Genomic DNA, 15,566 nt, shown 5'->3' on the forward strand with positions numbered 1-15,566 from the left:
CTAAGAAAGCTTTCTGACATAATCCTACTCTGTACATTAACTAAAGTCTGATACAGTTCAGCAGAAAAATGTGACCTTAGTCACATTCACAAAGACAATGTTGGCCCAGTACCTGCCTAGAATTGAGACAAATTAACTCACCTTCGTTACAAGCCAAGTGTGCAAAAAAGGCGATAATTTGCACTGTTTTTCCAAGCCCGGCTTCATCTGCCAGAATGCCATTGAGATTTTTCCTGTACAACTTTGCTAACCAATCCAGCCCAATTTTTTGATATTCTCTGAGAGGCCCATACAACAGGGACGGAGTATTGTATTTCACCTGTAATGAGAATTCATTGTTACTTTTTTTTTTTTTTGAAGTTAAATTGACAGAGCATGTAAAAAAAAAAAAAACAAATACATTCTATAGTTTGATACACAGAAAATATTTACTATTATTTGTGGCTAAAATCTGCTAAATCACATAAAAGGCATTCTTCATTTAAACACATACAGTAGCAGAAAAGAGGGAATTTTACCGTTGTTGTTATCCTAGAGCTGCCTTTAGGTAACAGCATTTCTGCTGCAGCAGCAACTTCTGATATGTCTCGCATGTGCTTCTTCGGAGGACTTGATCTGTCTATACTTTTGTACTGGTCAATGCTGAGGAGAGAGTCTATGAGGACAACTTCTTTCTGAGGACTTTCCCTATCAGACATATGGTCATCCATTTCTGTGAGACAAAAATGACATTGGCATATAAAATAAACAAAAACTTAAGAATCAGCTACACAAAGGAATTGAGCTGGCTAGCATTCATTAACGGCCTAAAAAGAAACAATTACACGATCTTCAGGCTAGTCAAGCTAAAATTCAAGTAGCTTAAGCTCAGTAAGATGAGCACATTCTAGATGTTCGCACTAGATATACGAACAAAACCATTTGCTTTTCACAACTTCTTTGGAGGTCCTCTCATATTACCTATTAGCTATCTTCAGATATTTAATTCCATCATCACTTTAGTACAGAAAAGACGGCAACTGTGTAATAATAACTATGAAGAGTTATGAAGTGTGCTGTTCTATTCAGTGTAGAGAAAGAGAAGCTCTTTATCGCTCACTACTGTTTCTGAGAATTTCACATACCATGGCAGGCAAATACTACCCTCTTTTTAATGAACCAAGAAATGAAAGAATAGGAAGAAATTCTCCACAGGCCTTTATCCAAAAATATATAGTAATAACAGAAATAAATCTAACCATCTTTCCAAATGCTTACTCAGAAAGCCACTGTACTTTCCATTAATTCTTGTAGAGAACACTGCTCACCACTTTAAAAAAATATATAATTTCAGATGTAGTTCACTCAATATTTGTTTTCCCTTAGTATAAAATGTTTTTGAATACAGAACCTAAGAGCCATTCAATTTATTTCACACTGTAAATCAGCACTTTCTTCTAAACAAGTAGTAATTTACCTTCCTCACTGCTATCCTCTTCACTGTCAGGTTTAGGCTGGGGCCAGTGAAAATTTTCAGAAAAGGCACCTTCATACATCTTTAGTAAATCATCCAGAGGCAATTCAGCTGAAGATCATTAAAGCATGTGAGTTTAAAAATACCAAAACTTGTAACAAACAATACCACTATTTTAAATCTCATGACATTCTTCACTTTTATAAAGACAGTCCTCTAATCAAAAGTTAACTGAAGGAGTAATTACTGGTTGGAGGAAGGAAGTATTTATTTAATGACCCAGAGGACAGAGCACACTTGGCATAACACCATGTAGCCTACTCATCCAGGTTGCTTTTTATATACTACAAACCACCACACAAACATACAGTAAGCTACTGGTTGGCAAGGTAGGGGCATCAAATCAAAGTGGTTAAAAGACAACTGAAGACTTCCAAGTTTCAGAACTGAACTGCACCTCAACCCTACTTAACAGTATCGCTGTGACCCCTTGTCTGATCTGTTGAGGCAGGAATGTACATGTTGTCAGTGGCCAATCAATCAAGAAACACCCTAATTAGGAACTTGGCTGACCGGCCAAGAGTTATAATCCCTCCAACTGACCAGCTGGCTGCAGCCACTAAGCTGCCAAACAAACCAAACAAATGGATTAGGAAACTGCATGTTAATTGCCAACCAGGCCTAGCTTAATGGGAAGCTTGCCTCTAAAGATCAGCATGTTTTTTACCATGATAACTGAAGTGATCCCTACGGGACACTTTGCACACATCAAGCTCTGCATGGCAGTTATTGTTCAGTTCCTAACGAAAGCAAATCGGCAGCCTGAGCATTGTCCCTAAAAGTCCTATACCTTTCAAATACGTATACCCCCCAAGAGCAGCCTTTCAGCACCATTTCAGACTTACCAGGTGCGACACAAAACCCTTCTGAAATATTCAGGACAACTGATGACAAAATGTTTATGTTCACCCTGATATACTTCTGTTTTTCAGTATTTATCATATGTACCTAGAACTTAGATTGAGAGTTTTTTGGTTGAGGTTTTAAGAAAAGCCATGCTTCGATAAAGACTTCTTTTCTCAAGCTATCTTGCATAATAACTAGGTAAGTACACGGACCACTTTATGAAGTACAGAAGTCCATCATCATAAACTAAGTGCTATAACTTCCCAAACAGAAAAATAATATGGGTTATACATGACCGAATACTTCAATGCATTCAACTTTTCATCTATAAGCCTATTTACAAATACAGTAACTGCTGCATGTTTTTATCACAGAATCACAGAATTGTAGGGGTCAGAAGGAATCTTGAAAGATCATCGGGTCCAACCCCCCTGCTTGCTGTTGTTTCAGAGCCCACCAGAGAAGAATCAAGCTACATGCCTACCTTCTTTGGCTAGATTAGACAATTCAGTTTGATGGTTTATATTTCCTTCTTTAGCTTCTTGTTCTTCAATTGTTTCTTCTTCATCTTCAACTAAAATCAAAACAAATGCTGTGTCATTCAAGTTACAAAATAATTCTGCAAGTTTATAACTATGTACCCTTGAAGCATACTAGCACAGAATATTACAAGTTAGCAGGATTCAAAAAGAATGGAACATGTATATGGAAAACAATAAAATCTGACAGCAGCTATACCTAGAAACTAAAAAAAATAGGAAAGGGAGAGAAGCATTTCTGTCTCAAGACAAAAGGCAGTCTTTAACTGTTTACTGTTGGTTGACAGTAGTCCCCAGAGGTAGATTACTCTGTAGCTTTAAACTGGGAATTTTCTTTATCAGAAACGTAGATGTCTTCACAAGAAAGTCACTGAAGTAGATGCGTTATTCAGTCTGAAAGCCTCAAAAGAAGTTTAAGACTTCCGGTAAGTTTTGAAAAACAAAGGAATGAGAAGAGAAAGAATTTAAATCTACCAAAGATGGCAGTTTGATTCCAGGGAAAGTTTTATTTCCAAATTTTCACTGAAGTTCTTTTCTACAACTGACTTTCTAATCTCTCTAAGAAGTGGATTAGGGTTGGTATTTTTTGGGGAAAGGCAGCAAGTCCACACAGAAACAGAATGAAAAACAGTGGCCTCAGGGTTTTAATGCATAACTTATGTACTATGCTATAGATAAACAATTTTGAAAAGTGACATACCTTCCTCATCAGTCAAAGATGTGCTTGCCTTTCTTTTCCTTCCAGATGATGAAGAACCCTAGCATTCAATAATTAAAATATTTAAGATCTCAGAAAACAAAGCTAGGATTTTTTTTGTTTGCAGTTTTAAAGAAAATGAGTGCTTTACAATGATACTGGCAATCACTAATAGACATTTAATATCTATTAGCACTTTTCTGGTCATGGAAAAACAAAACACAATAAAAGGAAACTGGACATGCACATACACTATCTTTGTCAAAAATGATTACCTTCTCCCCAGCATTTGTTTCCAAACTCTCATTTTCACCATTAAGGACAAAGATTAAGGTATTTCATGGCACACATCAAGCCCTGTAATTCCAGCTAAAATGTGTATGTTTTCAACAAAGCTTAAAACTGAACATTCCCTTTGGATCATATCCATTCCATTCTGCTTTACCTTGTGATCTGAGTACTTCACCAGCTACCGTCAACCTGAACAAGCAACACTATATGAAAAAGCACAGCGTGACTCAGGCTGACTAGCTCAGGTTCTGAAGACTTACCATTTCACTTTCTTTTTCCAATAAAAGGTCTTCTGAAGGCTTAGCATCCTTACCTGGAAAATTATCGCACTTGATGTAAGTAATGGTTTTAAACTAAATAAGTGTAGATTTAGATTAGAAATTACAAAATTCTTTATTCTTAGAGAGTGGTGGGACAATGGAACAGGATGCCCAGCAACGCTGTCAATAACCCATTCCTGGAAGTGCTCAAGGCCAGGTTGGATGGGGCTTTGAGCAACCTGATCTAGTGGAATCTGTCCCTGCCTGTGGCAGGCGAGATGGAATTACATGATCTTTAAGGTCTCTCTCAACCCAAACCATTATACAATTCTAGTAGTCACTAAACAATTTTATGTTTATGTTAACTTTTAAAAGCGTCCAACAGAGAACTAATACTAACTAAATCTAGCAGAAAAACACTGCACTCTTTTGCACAGTTCTGTTGCCACCAAGCACCATCATTTATATTGAATTTCTTATGAAATAAAATGCAATTACCTTTCCTTGAAAATTTCTTTAAATTCAAAGCTTTTTTTCTTTTCTCTTGAAATTCAATTTGCAGTTTTATTTCAACGACCTAAAATGTAAATCAAGTCTAATAAAACACTTCCATTTTAGAAATTAATTATTGAAGATTAAAAAAAACAGTACAACTCACACAAGTATTAATAAGTCAATATTATATTTTACCTGCTCAATGTTAGACCAGAAGTATTCTATTTCTCTAGCAATTGATGCAGCAATTCGCCTTAGTTTGTTTTGTTCCTCCCTTTTAGCTCGCTCTTCATTAAGTTTCTTCTCTTCATGATAACGGGCCACAGTTCTTACCATCTATGATACAATAGATACTGACTTAGGTTACCTCAAAATACACATCAACACATTTCTTAAGTTTACATTAGTTAGCAGCAGACAGACATTGACTGTAGCTTTAATAGGTGTTAGCACTTAGCTTCATCATTACTAATTCTTACCATGTCAGTAAAACAGACATGAAACTGGAAAGAAAAAAGAAAACACAAGAACTGTAACTAAAAAATCCAGTAGAGAACTCTTAATTCACTACTCTCTCTTAATACAAGAATTAGGAAAAAAATCTACTACAATAATAGGCAAATGCACAAAAGAGAACTTAATTTTCAGGCAGCAGAAAGTCATGGAAACCACACCATGAAATGTCAGAACCCAAAGGTAAAAAAAAAAAAAAAAAAAAAAAAAAAAAGTTCAAAAAGGGGGTGCATACATAAATGACAGATAAGTCAGTGGCTGCTAAATACTGCTTCAATAGGAGGTCCCTAAAATGCTGACTTCCACAAGTTTGAAGCATACTGCCAGGGGAAGATTCATTTCATGTTTGCCCTGCCTGTTTCTCCTATTTTTTAAAATCTACCATTATTTATTTTCAGATTGCAGATCTTCTTTTACAAAACGATACACCTATGTTAATACTTTGCTTACAAGGAAGAGAGTCCCAAGTTCACATTATTTCAGAAGACACAACAGAAAACAATATGGTAATTTCAACTACTGACCTTCAGTTGCTCTCTTCATAACCTCGAATTGGTCATAAATGTACGGAAAGAACATGCAAGATCGATAGAATCCATAGAAAATACTTGCTTGTTCTAAGTAAACAAGTTTTACATATTTCGTCTCATATCACCCTAGTTTTCGTTCCATCACTAAATTAATTATACCCGCTGTGTTGCTTTCTTTTCCTATGGAAACCAGTCTGTACTATGTTTCCACTGCTGTCCCTAGTGGAGACAAAGAATGGGAACTGTGGTTTCTCTTAGAAAAAAAAACAACTCTTTTAGAGGTTTTTCTTAGAGGAGAGTTAGACAACCACATCCAATGGAACTTATTTACAGAATTCCATATTCACTCTTCATTGATAGGAAGTAACCAATATGTAATAACTGTCAATAAGTGTTATATTTAAATATGACATAATTGACATATTTACTGGGTCCACTAATTAAGCTGGTTTGATTTCCAGAGGAACAAAGACCACAAAACCCAAAACTATTATCTGCATCTGTAACCAGTAAAATTAGCAAGTCCACACCAAATGCTAGAATATTCAAAGCTAACAACATGGCTGCTCATTTAAGTTATAAATCTGTGCTTTATATTCCATGACTTTTATCCAAAGGACCAAAAAAAAAAAAATTAAACCTTGTTACAGAATTGAACAACACCAAGATTAACTGTTCTGATTCAAAGCTGTATGTATCTCAAGTACCTTCTTAGCAGTTGCCATTTTCCATTTTCTCTCCTGGGCAAAATCAGTTGCCATCCACTGCATTTCTTCCAGCAAATAATCCCAGTGAGATTTTGGTCTTGGAGCTTCTTGGAGTTTGGGCAGTCGCCTCAGGGACCATAAACCTTCCTTCCTCAGTTCTGCTATCCGCTGATGGATTTGATTTTCCTTAAAAAGAAACACATATAGTTACAGAGAAGCTGCAGAATGCACCTAGAATAGTAGTCAAATATAAAAATAATAATTGCTCGCACTTCATCAAAATAATTGACAGCAAAAAAAATGCAGTGCAACAGCATGATAAATGTATTACAAAACTCAAGTCTGGATTTTACATTAATGGAAAAAATACTAGGCTAAATTCAACCTATGCAAAAAGAGTACCTCAACCTTTATTACAAGAGACAGTTTGTTAAATAACAGGATAAAAAGTTTCACTTGGAAGCACAAAAATTTACAGGACATATGTAAACTATAATCAAATAATCCATTTTTTCAAAAACTGAAATTGCAGCTGTATTTAGCCACAGAGAAACACAGAAGATAAGTATATGTACTTTACTAATACGGCTTGTTTGGGGAAAAAAACGTCATCTTTATCATGTTAAATAACCAAAACATATCTCTAGTTAGTTATAAAAAAAAAAAGCTTGCAGACACCTTGAATGAGTAGATAGAATCAACATAATAGAAAGAACACAACAACTGCATGAAGACATCAGTCTTCTTTAATTTCTCTGAATGCCCATAAAAGCCAAATTCATTAAGGAAAACATTAAAAAACAACAGGTAATAGCTCATTTTCAAAATGAAAACACATTGATCAAAATTAAAACACATAAACCTGCACTGTTATCCGTGTTAACTGTCACAAGGTTTTTTTGGAGGGAAAAAATAAAAAATAAAAAATAAAAAAATAATAAAAAAAACTTACCAGCTTTACTTGCTCAGCGAGCTTGTCTTGAGAGTTGTCCTGTGGTAATGCTGCTGCATTCTGAGCTGGACTTTGTGTTTTAGGAGCTGCTGCTACTGCTAAGCCTGGGGGTTTTGATGCAATAGGAGACAGGGACTTGTTAGTTGCTGGAGAGGTCCTGTTTGTTTGTACTGGGTATGTAGAAGGCGGTGTTGTGCCTGAGATAGTTGCTGGCGCAACAGATGAGGTAGGCGGTAGCGTATTTGCCGTAAGACGCTGAGAAGTCTGAGCAGGATCTGCAGATGGTCGTGTCAGAGTCACAGTCTGCTCAAGAAACGCATGTTAGTGATGAGTTTGGCATTCAATGCTGTCTTAGTCTGCATTTCAGTAGAACATAATAAGGACTTTAATCTAGTAAAAAAATATACCTGTATTTCTACAAGGAAAGACTGTGTTTGCAGGCTACTTCTAAGTGCATTTGCCCAGCGGAATTTCAAAATGCTAACATTTTTCACATAACTTCAGGACAACAATATTCTTATATCATACTAGGCGTTGAAACAGACGTTATCTCCCCAGTGAAGTTCACATACCTGTTGTTGTATCGTAGCTTGTGGCTGTGACACTTGGTTTGGTGTCTGTCCTTGTACATGGATTGCTGGTGGCACCTGCTGTTGAAGTGGTGCTGGAAGTGGAGCAGAAGTCAGGGGTACGTTTTGGGGCTGGATCTTCACTTGGATCTGGGGCTGAGCTGGAGATTCCACTATCTGTGGTTGCTGCTGCGAAATCTGCAGTGCAGCTGGGAGAGACGCCATGGGGACATTCACAGGTTGCAGCCTCCCTGGGAGCTGTGGTGGTGGTGTATGCAGACTTGCTGCGTTCTGCACAGGAGGGCCTTTCGATGGGTCGTACTGTTGTTGACTCTGTTTCTGTCCAGTCAGCTGTACGGTTTGAGGAGTGGGAGGCATTCCACCTACAAAGTAAAAGGAAACAACTCAGATGAAATTAAAAGGTTCAATGCTTTTTGCTAACATAAAGAGGAAATCAACTGCAAATAGACTAATTTGTTACTTACTTTGCCACAAGACACCATCACTTGAAAATACCACATCACAATCACAAAATAAATCACTATTACAATAAAAAACAAAGTATTTCATGCACAGGACTGCAACTAAAATTTGGAGCACAGCAACTACTAAAAAAAAAAGTCATTAAATGTCTTCTGAATTTCCTATACTTAAAAAAAAGACTGGTGAGCTAATGGAAATTTAACCTAAAATAACTACATGAAGTCTAAATAATATTTAGTTCTTAACACATTCACTCTAACATAATCAAAAGCTTGGCACGAATAATGAATAAAAATTTGTCTTGAATGTTGCAAATTAGGAGGTTTCCTTTTCATGATCCATTGGCTCAGGTCCAGAATTCTCAAATTAACCGTTTTGCATCAGCACCTGTGACGTATTTCCATGCCCACATGCACTTTTGGAGCCCGTCACTCAGCTCCTTAAACAAACCAGGCATTGCATACCAAGTATTAATTTACATGGAGAAGTAGGTGGTGGGGCTAGGATCTTGGAAGGTTGGAAGACCAAGTTTCTAGTCCCATCACTAACATCTCCTTGTTAAATTAATGTGCAATTGGCATGTGGTGACACAGTACCTTGTGCCGTTGGCATTAGCTGTTGAAGAGGAACTCCGGAAGCCACACCCGGATGCTGAAAAACCATCCCATGACGGCCCACTTCAATTCGTGGTCTCTTAGACGAATCTGTGATATTCAAATTCCATTTATGGCATGGTACAATGGAATGGGTTCAGTTTCACAAAGCAAACTACTACACATGATTCCAACATCAGCTCAGAAAGCTACGACTACTATACATGTGTAGCATTTATGAAGAGCATGCTCCAAGGGCAAGATCCTTTTCACTTCCAGTTGGCCAGCTCCAATCTTCTCAGCCAGAACAAGCCACCTAACATCTCCATGCTTGCCAGGTCTGGTCCTATGTATTGTGAGTGGCGTGCCCTCTTCACACAGCACCATTCACAATAGATAGTCCTACCAATCTGCTAGTTTCCAAGATGAGGCAAAACTGTGTTTTGATAGTTACTGAACAGTGGGCTCCGTCAACTGTCTGGAAAATGAAATAAAATAAAAAAGAAAAGAGAACTTGTGCTCGAGAAACATACCTGCTGGTGCAAGTGCCTGCTGTCTATTAAAAGCTTCAATTTCTATGGTGTTCACAGTCCCCGTAACCGGAGTCCCTGTATGCGTTTGCTATTGGAAAAAGAAAACAAATCACAAAAGTTCAATCTGTAGGTAGTCTAGCACCAAGACGTACGTTACAAATGGATCTAAAAAGGCCATCAGAGAACAAAGCCTTGAGAACATTTCTACACCTATGAAAACAAGGCTGATTCAATATCCGCTGGGAAGTTTTAGATGTCTGTATTGCCCAGATCTTCTTTGGTCTGAACTTCAAAATCACAACTAAACCGATGAAGGCAGTTATAAACAACACATTTACATTGCCCAATTTTTTTGGTTTGTTTTTAAAATAAATTAATGTTTGCATTAATGTACAACCCTGTTGCAATGAAGTCAGAACAACATATTCATATAGTTCATAGCTGCAATAAAAGGCTGACATGAGAAAAATTAAACAGGGGGACTTCATTACAGGATTAATTAGAAGGGACATTAGATAAGGAAAGAAGTCACGCACAACCTGTGTCATAGCTAAGATGACAAAAATCAGAAATGAGAGTCAATGCTTTCGTGAAAGCTAATCCTTTTCACTGTGCAAAACACCAGTAACACACAAATTAATTCTCATCCCACAGACAGTTCAAGCTCAGTTGAGTCTCCACCACTGTCACCTTTAGGATGGGGTTCCGTGAGATTTAGCCTCGCAATATTTCAGGAAGAACTTCTAAGACTCAGAAGAGTGGGAATAAAAGAATCTCAGCAAAGCTGTGAAATCCAATTCCAATTTTCCAGAGGCTAGACTCGCATTTGTTTGGCAAAACGAGTACAGTGAAGTAACTTTGTGATGAGAAACACGGGATTGCTATAGTGCTAATGTCACCTCAGAGCATGTCAGAAATTACTAGACATTCTACCCGAGGATAAATGTCACACACCTATGAATTATCAAGTCTTGAAGATTGTCGATGGCATCGAGACAGAAATCTCAGGGCTTTGATTCAGCAAGTTGGAGCTTAGCTTCAGTAATGTTATGCAGTGCATAATAACTTTCTTTTAAAATTATTACAATTAATATTGAGCAAGATGCCAGCTGATATATTCTACAAAATTCGTGCAAATAGCAGACTTGCATGCAGGATTACTTTAAGAAACTAGTCTGTGAACTTGATGATTTCCATGCTCTTTGGGCTCTCAGCACTACTGGCAAATTGTTAACGCCCATCAGTGTTTGTATGAGCCCAGTTCTTTTCAGTGAGTTTCTGAATCATATTTTTAAATTCTCCTCAACATTTAGCCACGTTTCAACCAATGAAACTATATGAAACTTAACATAAGAAAAATAAGGGCTACCCAAAGAAAGGGCTTAAGAGCTTCTATCAGAAAATACAGAGGCAGCCTTTATGTATTGCAGCCTCTATGCCCTGGAAAATGAACTCATCTCCCACTCAAGCTCTCTAAGTGTAATCTGCCGTTGGTGAGAGCCTCTACCATATCAATGTACAGTGAGGGTTTCCAAATGTCATGAAAGTTACTATAACATCAGAGCAAATACAGCAATTTCCCCAAAGAATCTTCTACTTTATTCACAGGTCTTTTCTTCTCTGATTTTAATAAAAATTCTGCCATAGGAATTTTGTAAATTAAACGTAAGGAAATAAGCATTGGTCCATATTGAAATAAACTGCAGCAGCCACAACCCCACATCTTCAGTGCTTCATCGAAGAGCATTAATAAACACGGACATTGACAACTAAAATGACTGGGTTTAAAACATTCCTTTTTGAGCTCCACGTATCTCATTCCCTCAGATTCTATCAATAGCTACAAATTACTAACATTTAATCTCTTTGCTGCTGTGTGGGCATTTGTGACCACTCTAGCAACATGGCTATACTCTTAGATGTCAGTTTTGGTTTTAACAACATCTGACTGATATTCATCCCTCACGGTCACAGGTCACTCAACATGGATCAAGTTTTCAAATGTTTGTTTTACCATAAGGCAGATATGCAGCATAGTTCAAGTTCAACAGCCAATATCTGGCAGCACATCACAGACTTAAGCATTTAGAAAACTATTCAACAGATCACAAAAATATATTTTGCACAAGGGTCCTGAATTAATTAACAAATTCTGCTCATGTGCAGTTTGGATTAAATGCTTTCTGGGACATCAGTTTGAGAAGGTACGTTCTCCAAGCTGCTTCAAATGCTTCTTATGTCACCTGTACTCATACTCTGGATGATCACATTCTCACATTTTCAGGCTGCATGTCTACTTCAGGACTTTTGATTGACATTTTCTGAAGTGTATGCCTCCCAGCCATCTGCATCATCGCCACGTAATTTAGGCCAGACACTTCAAAGAGCAAAGACGTTATGCCTTTATAAATTGCAGTCACATACCGCTTATGTTAGACTAAAACTGTCCTAATTTTAATTAAAATAATGTGGTTCTCCAGAGGTCATGATTATGCAGCACACCCACAATAATCATTCTGAGTGCTGCATTTACGCACTCAAATTTGAATGATGATGCTGATCAGGACACATTATTTCTCTATAAACAGTTAGGAAGAAAAAGATGGATGGGAGGAGATGATGCTTCCTGGTAACAGTTTGGGCTGAAATTACAGAGAGTTTTGAACAATTACGGAGAATTTTGTACACTTCTAGCTTGTACCTGACAGTTTCCCCAAAACACCTCTGAAAAGCTACAAAACTTTCAGAAGCGCTTCTTCGTTGGTGTCACCAATAAACCTGATCACTGTAATAAATGACCTGACAAAATATTACTCATTTTAAACAGCTTAGCTGAAGCCTGTCTACCTACTGAGTCTTGCTAAAGGTGTCAGCACCGGCTGTAACAGTCAGCTGCCAGCACAAGCCCCTTTGCTGTACAGCTCCTTTGTGCAATGCCACCAGGAACCTCCCTCCCATTTGTCACACGGGGATCCGGCCCATCCGACAGTTCATTTAACTCTCCCTTTCCCAAAACCTAGATGCAGGCAGTGCAGACCATTCAGCTTGTGTGGTACAGCGGAGTAAACTCCATGACATCTGCTCTCTAAGCGTGTACAACTGAGCTGACAGCTGAGCACGGCAGTTGCAGGGAAGCGGGCTGTGCTCCTCTGGGTGCGCGAGCACCGGTGTCTGGGTAACGCAGAGCCGAGGGTAGCTGCAGAAGCATGTGACAGCCTGAATTTAAAAGTTGCAACACCATCAATCCACTTTTTTTTGCTATTATGTTTATTCCTCCACTTTGCTCAGCGTTCCTTCATGTAAACACAATGTAAAAGACCATCTGTATAATGAAAGCAAACACTTCTGTTTCTTCTTCCCAGTATTTACGGTAGAGCTAATGGAAAGGGGTTAGTTTTTGATAAAATTTTGTCAGAGGTTTTATCATTATTTTACACATTTCACAGAAGGTCGAACCAAAGCCTTCTGTAGCCACACTCAAAACCTTTAATACACAAAGAAAAAAAAAAAAAGAAAAAAAAAAAGAAAAAGAACAGAAATTTAGAAGAAATCCACAGTTACAATGCCACAGACAAAAGAACCCATATTTCACTACGCAGAATGCACAAATGAACCAAATGCATTAGGGAAACAAAAGACAAACAAACCAAAGTGCAAACATTCAAGCTGAAAGTTAATGAAATAAGCCAGCAACCTGGAGACAAAGATTTAACTTCCTCAAAGCTTCATAAATATTGATGCATTTGAAGACTGTAAAGGTTTTCGTTTTGCTTTGTTTAGATGATAAGGGATGGGCTCTAGGGAAAATTCTAATTCATCTAAGAAATATCAAATCTGAATGAAGAAAAAAAATCTGGGATGAAACTACATTTTAGAACCATTGAAAAGTACCTGAAATGGTTGCTGCTGGGATGAAAAAGCAGCAGAAACATTTGGAGGAAGCTGGGTTGCTATAGCGACAGGAGTACCAGTCTGCCCATCCTTTCCTGTCACAACCTTTACCTGAGAGAAATATTTTGGGAAAAAAAAAAAGAAGGGAGAATCATTTTCTTTTTAAAACTTTTTTTCTTCTTTTTCTTTTTTCTTTTTTTTTGACTTGTTCAACAACAACCTTTTGTACTGATGGTGCCTCGCTGAAGAGGGGATTATAACCAGGCGACCATCAGCGCGGCTTGGCTGCACCACCGGCCGCTTGCGAGTTCTGTCTGACTTGCAGTAGCAGAGCAGAGCACGGCCCTCACTTCTTACAGTGGCCTCTCACCACTTTTCTTAAATCCATTTTACACAGAAGTGTGCTTTGAATTTAAGGATTGCTGCTCCTAACGGACAACAAACCAGCATGACAGACAGTTCGAACTTAAGAGAGCTCCGACATTCAGTTAAGCAATGAGCACAGCCACCATTCGCTCTCCCCCTGAATTCCCAAAGGGATCAACCTTTCCAGGCAGGGGATGGAGTGCGTTGCTTTAGCAGGAAGTGATAAAGAAGGGGGAAGGGGAAATAAAAGAGAAGACAAAAAAAATACAAAGAAAGAACATACTCAAAAGATGTCTTAAACTTTCAGAAGGATTCACAAAACACTTTCAGAAAACACTCGGACTTTTGCTGTTGCAGCTTGCAAAATTCGCCAGCAGTTAGACTGACGAGAGGCTTCCACAAACACCAGATGATCCATCACAACAAGGCAGTGAAGTACAGCAACCTCCAAACCCGAAAGACTGAGTGTGATGTAAATTGTAGCAGTGCCACTGATTTCAATGAACTTGTACAATTTACACCCACTAAAGATCTCTCAAAACTGGCATACAGTAGTTAAAAATACCTGGTATTTCAGCTGAAAAACACGCAACCCAACAAGAACACCTAAACAATTTGACAAAATACAAACCAAGTGAAAAATTATTGAATACCTTTATCAATAAATAACAACAACAGGCTAGCTTTTACTTTACTATATGTAGAAATGATTCCTTCCAAATTATCAGTAACTAGTACAAACAAAGATTTTTCCTGGACAAGAAATTTAACTACAAGACAATTAACAAATTAAACTTTTACTGTTATACTGTTAAAATTTCCCACGAATTCCAGCTAAAGATTTCATCACTAGCTATTCATATCTAAAAGCATCATCAATTTTCTCTGAAGACACTGATTTCTAATAGATATTTCAGAGTAGCATGAGTTTATTTACATAATCAGTTTTGTTTTTTCTTTATACAAACTGGCAACTACACACCCATATGTGTTTTTACAAACTTCAAAAGGTATTTTTTTACGCAGTGCCATCACTTGTATCAGCACTGTCACAACCACTTGCCATGTAACTGACAGGCGCTGCTCCAGCACCCGAAGGCTGCTGCTGCAGGTCAACATCTACACAAATGGGTACAAACACCCAGGGAAAATTGCACAGCATCTCTTTGAGGCAAACTTAATTCATATCATTTGCCATTAATAAATGGTGAATCGAAATTATTTCAAACCTCTGCGTAAATGTAACAAAGTTAGCTTGTTAACATCCAGGCTGCGAGTACTATTTTTTTGGTATCTTGCTGACTGCAATGCGTGCAAAGCTCCAAGACAGCCTCTGTAAAGTAATTCATTACTACAGACCCATACACGTTACGATTCACGTGCTCTGACTAATTAGATTACTTCAGGGTTTTCTGCTGGGCACAGCAACACTGAACTTCAGTAACATCTACACTTAGAAGTCACGAGAGCCAAATAAAGGTTAACCTCTTACGTGGCTTTGCTTACTCTTATGTTTGTGTAAGTCTAGTAAGTGAAATTTAATCTATGATACGTGTTCATTCTGATAGCTTGAACCAGCTTCCATAGCAATGCTGTCTTTATTTGTGCATTGCCTTACGTACTAACTGGGACAGCAAAAGTTCCCGACACCTCTCTGCTCTTTGCTTTTAGGTATGTGCATCTGATGGCCTGCTCAAACCAGCCTGTCGAATCATACCACCTAGCAGCACGGTGCTCTCTCAGACCAACCACTTATAAACAAAATTGCTGTACTTCATCAAGTAAAAA

At 37.9% G+C, this 15,566-nt stretch overlaps 1 protein-coding gene across 12 annotated transcripts in view; it reads right to left on the reverse strand.

Annotated features, from left to right (window-relative positions):
- Window positions 1-15,566, reverse strand: part of EP400 (E1A binding protein p400) — a 47,112-nt gene that overhangs the window by 28,822 nt on the left and 2,724 nt on the right. For 8 of the 12 annotated variants that reach the window (XM_032198816.1, XM_032198826.1, XM_032198824.1 and 5 more), the window contains 14 exons: window positions 13,413-13,523; window positions 9,522-9,609; window positions 8,992-9,099; window positions 7,916-8,295; window positions 7,344-7,646; window positions 6,392-6,577; window positions 4,837-4,977; window positions 4,645-4,723; window positions 4,147-4,199; window positions 3,599-3,656; window positions 2,844-2,933; window positions 1,457-1,564; window positions 519-712; window positions 142-319 (listed from right to left, as the gene is read on the reverse strand). In XM_032198816.1, coding sequence (XP_032054707.1) covers window positions 142-319; window positions 519-712; window positions 1,457-1,564; window positions 2,844-2,933; window positions 3,599-3,656; window positions 4,147-4,199; window positions 4,645-4,723; window positions 4,837-4,977; window positions 6,392-6,577; window positions 7,344-7,646; window positions 7,916-8,295; window positions 8,992-9,099; window positions 9,522-9,609; window positions 13,413-13,523 — 2,077 coding nt within the window. The remainder of the gene's footprint in view (window positions 1-141; window positions 320-518; window positions 713-1,456; window positions 1,565-2,843; window positions 2,934-3,598; window positions 3,657-4,146; window positions 4,200-4,644; window positions 4,724-4,836; window positions 4,978-6,391; window positions 6,578-7,343; window positions 7,647-7,915; window positions 8,296-8,991; window positions 9,100-9,521; window positions 9,610-13,412; window positions 13,524-15,566) is intronic. The other 4 variants (XM_032198825.1, XM_032198822.1, XM_032198827.1 and 1 more) reach the window with 2 other exon arrangements.

The sequence above is a fragment of the Aythya fuligula genome, chromosome 17 (genome assembly GCF_009819795.1).
Source record: "Aythya fuligula isolate bAytFul2 chromosome 17, bAytFul2.pri, whole genome shotgun sequence".
NCBI classification, from domain to species: domain Eukaryota; kingdom Metazoa; phylum Chordata; class Aves; order Anseriformes; family Anatidae; genus Aythya; species Aythya fuligula.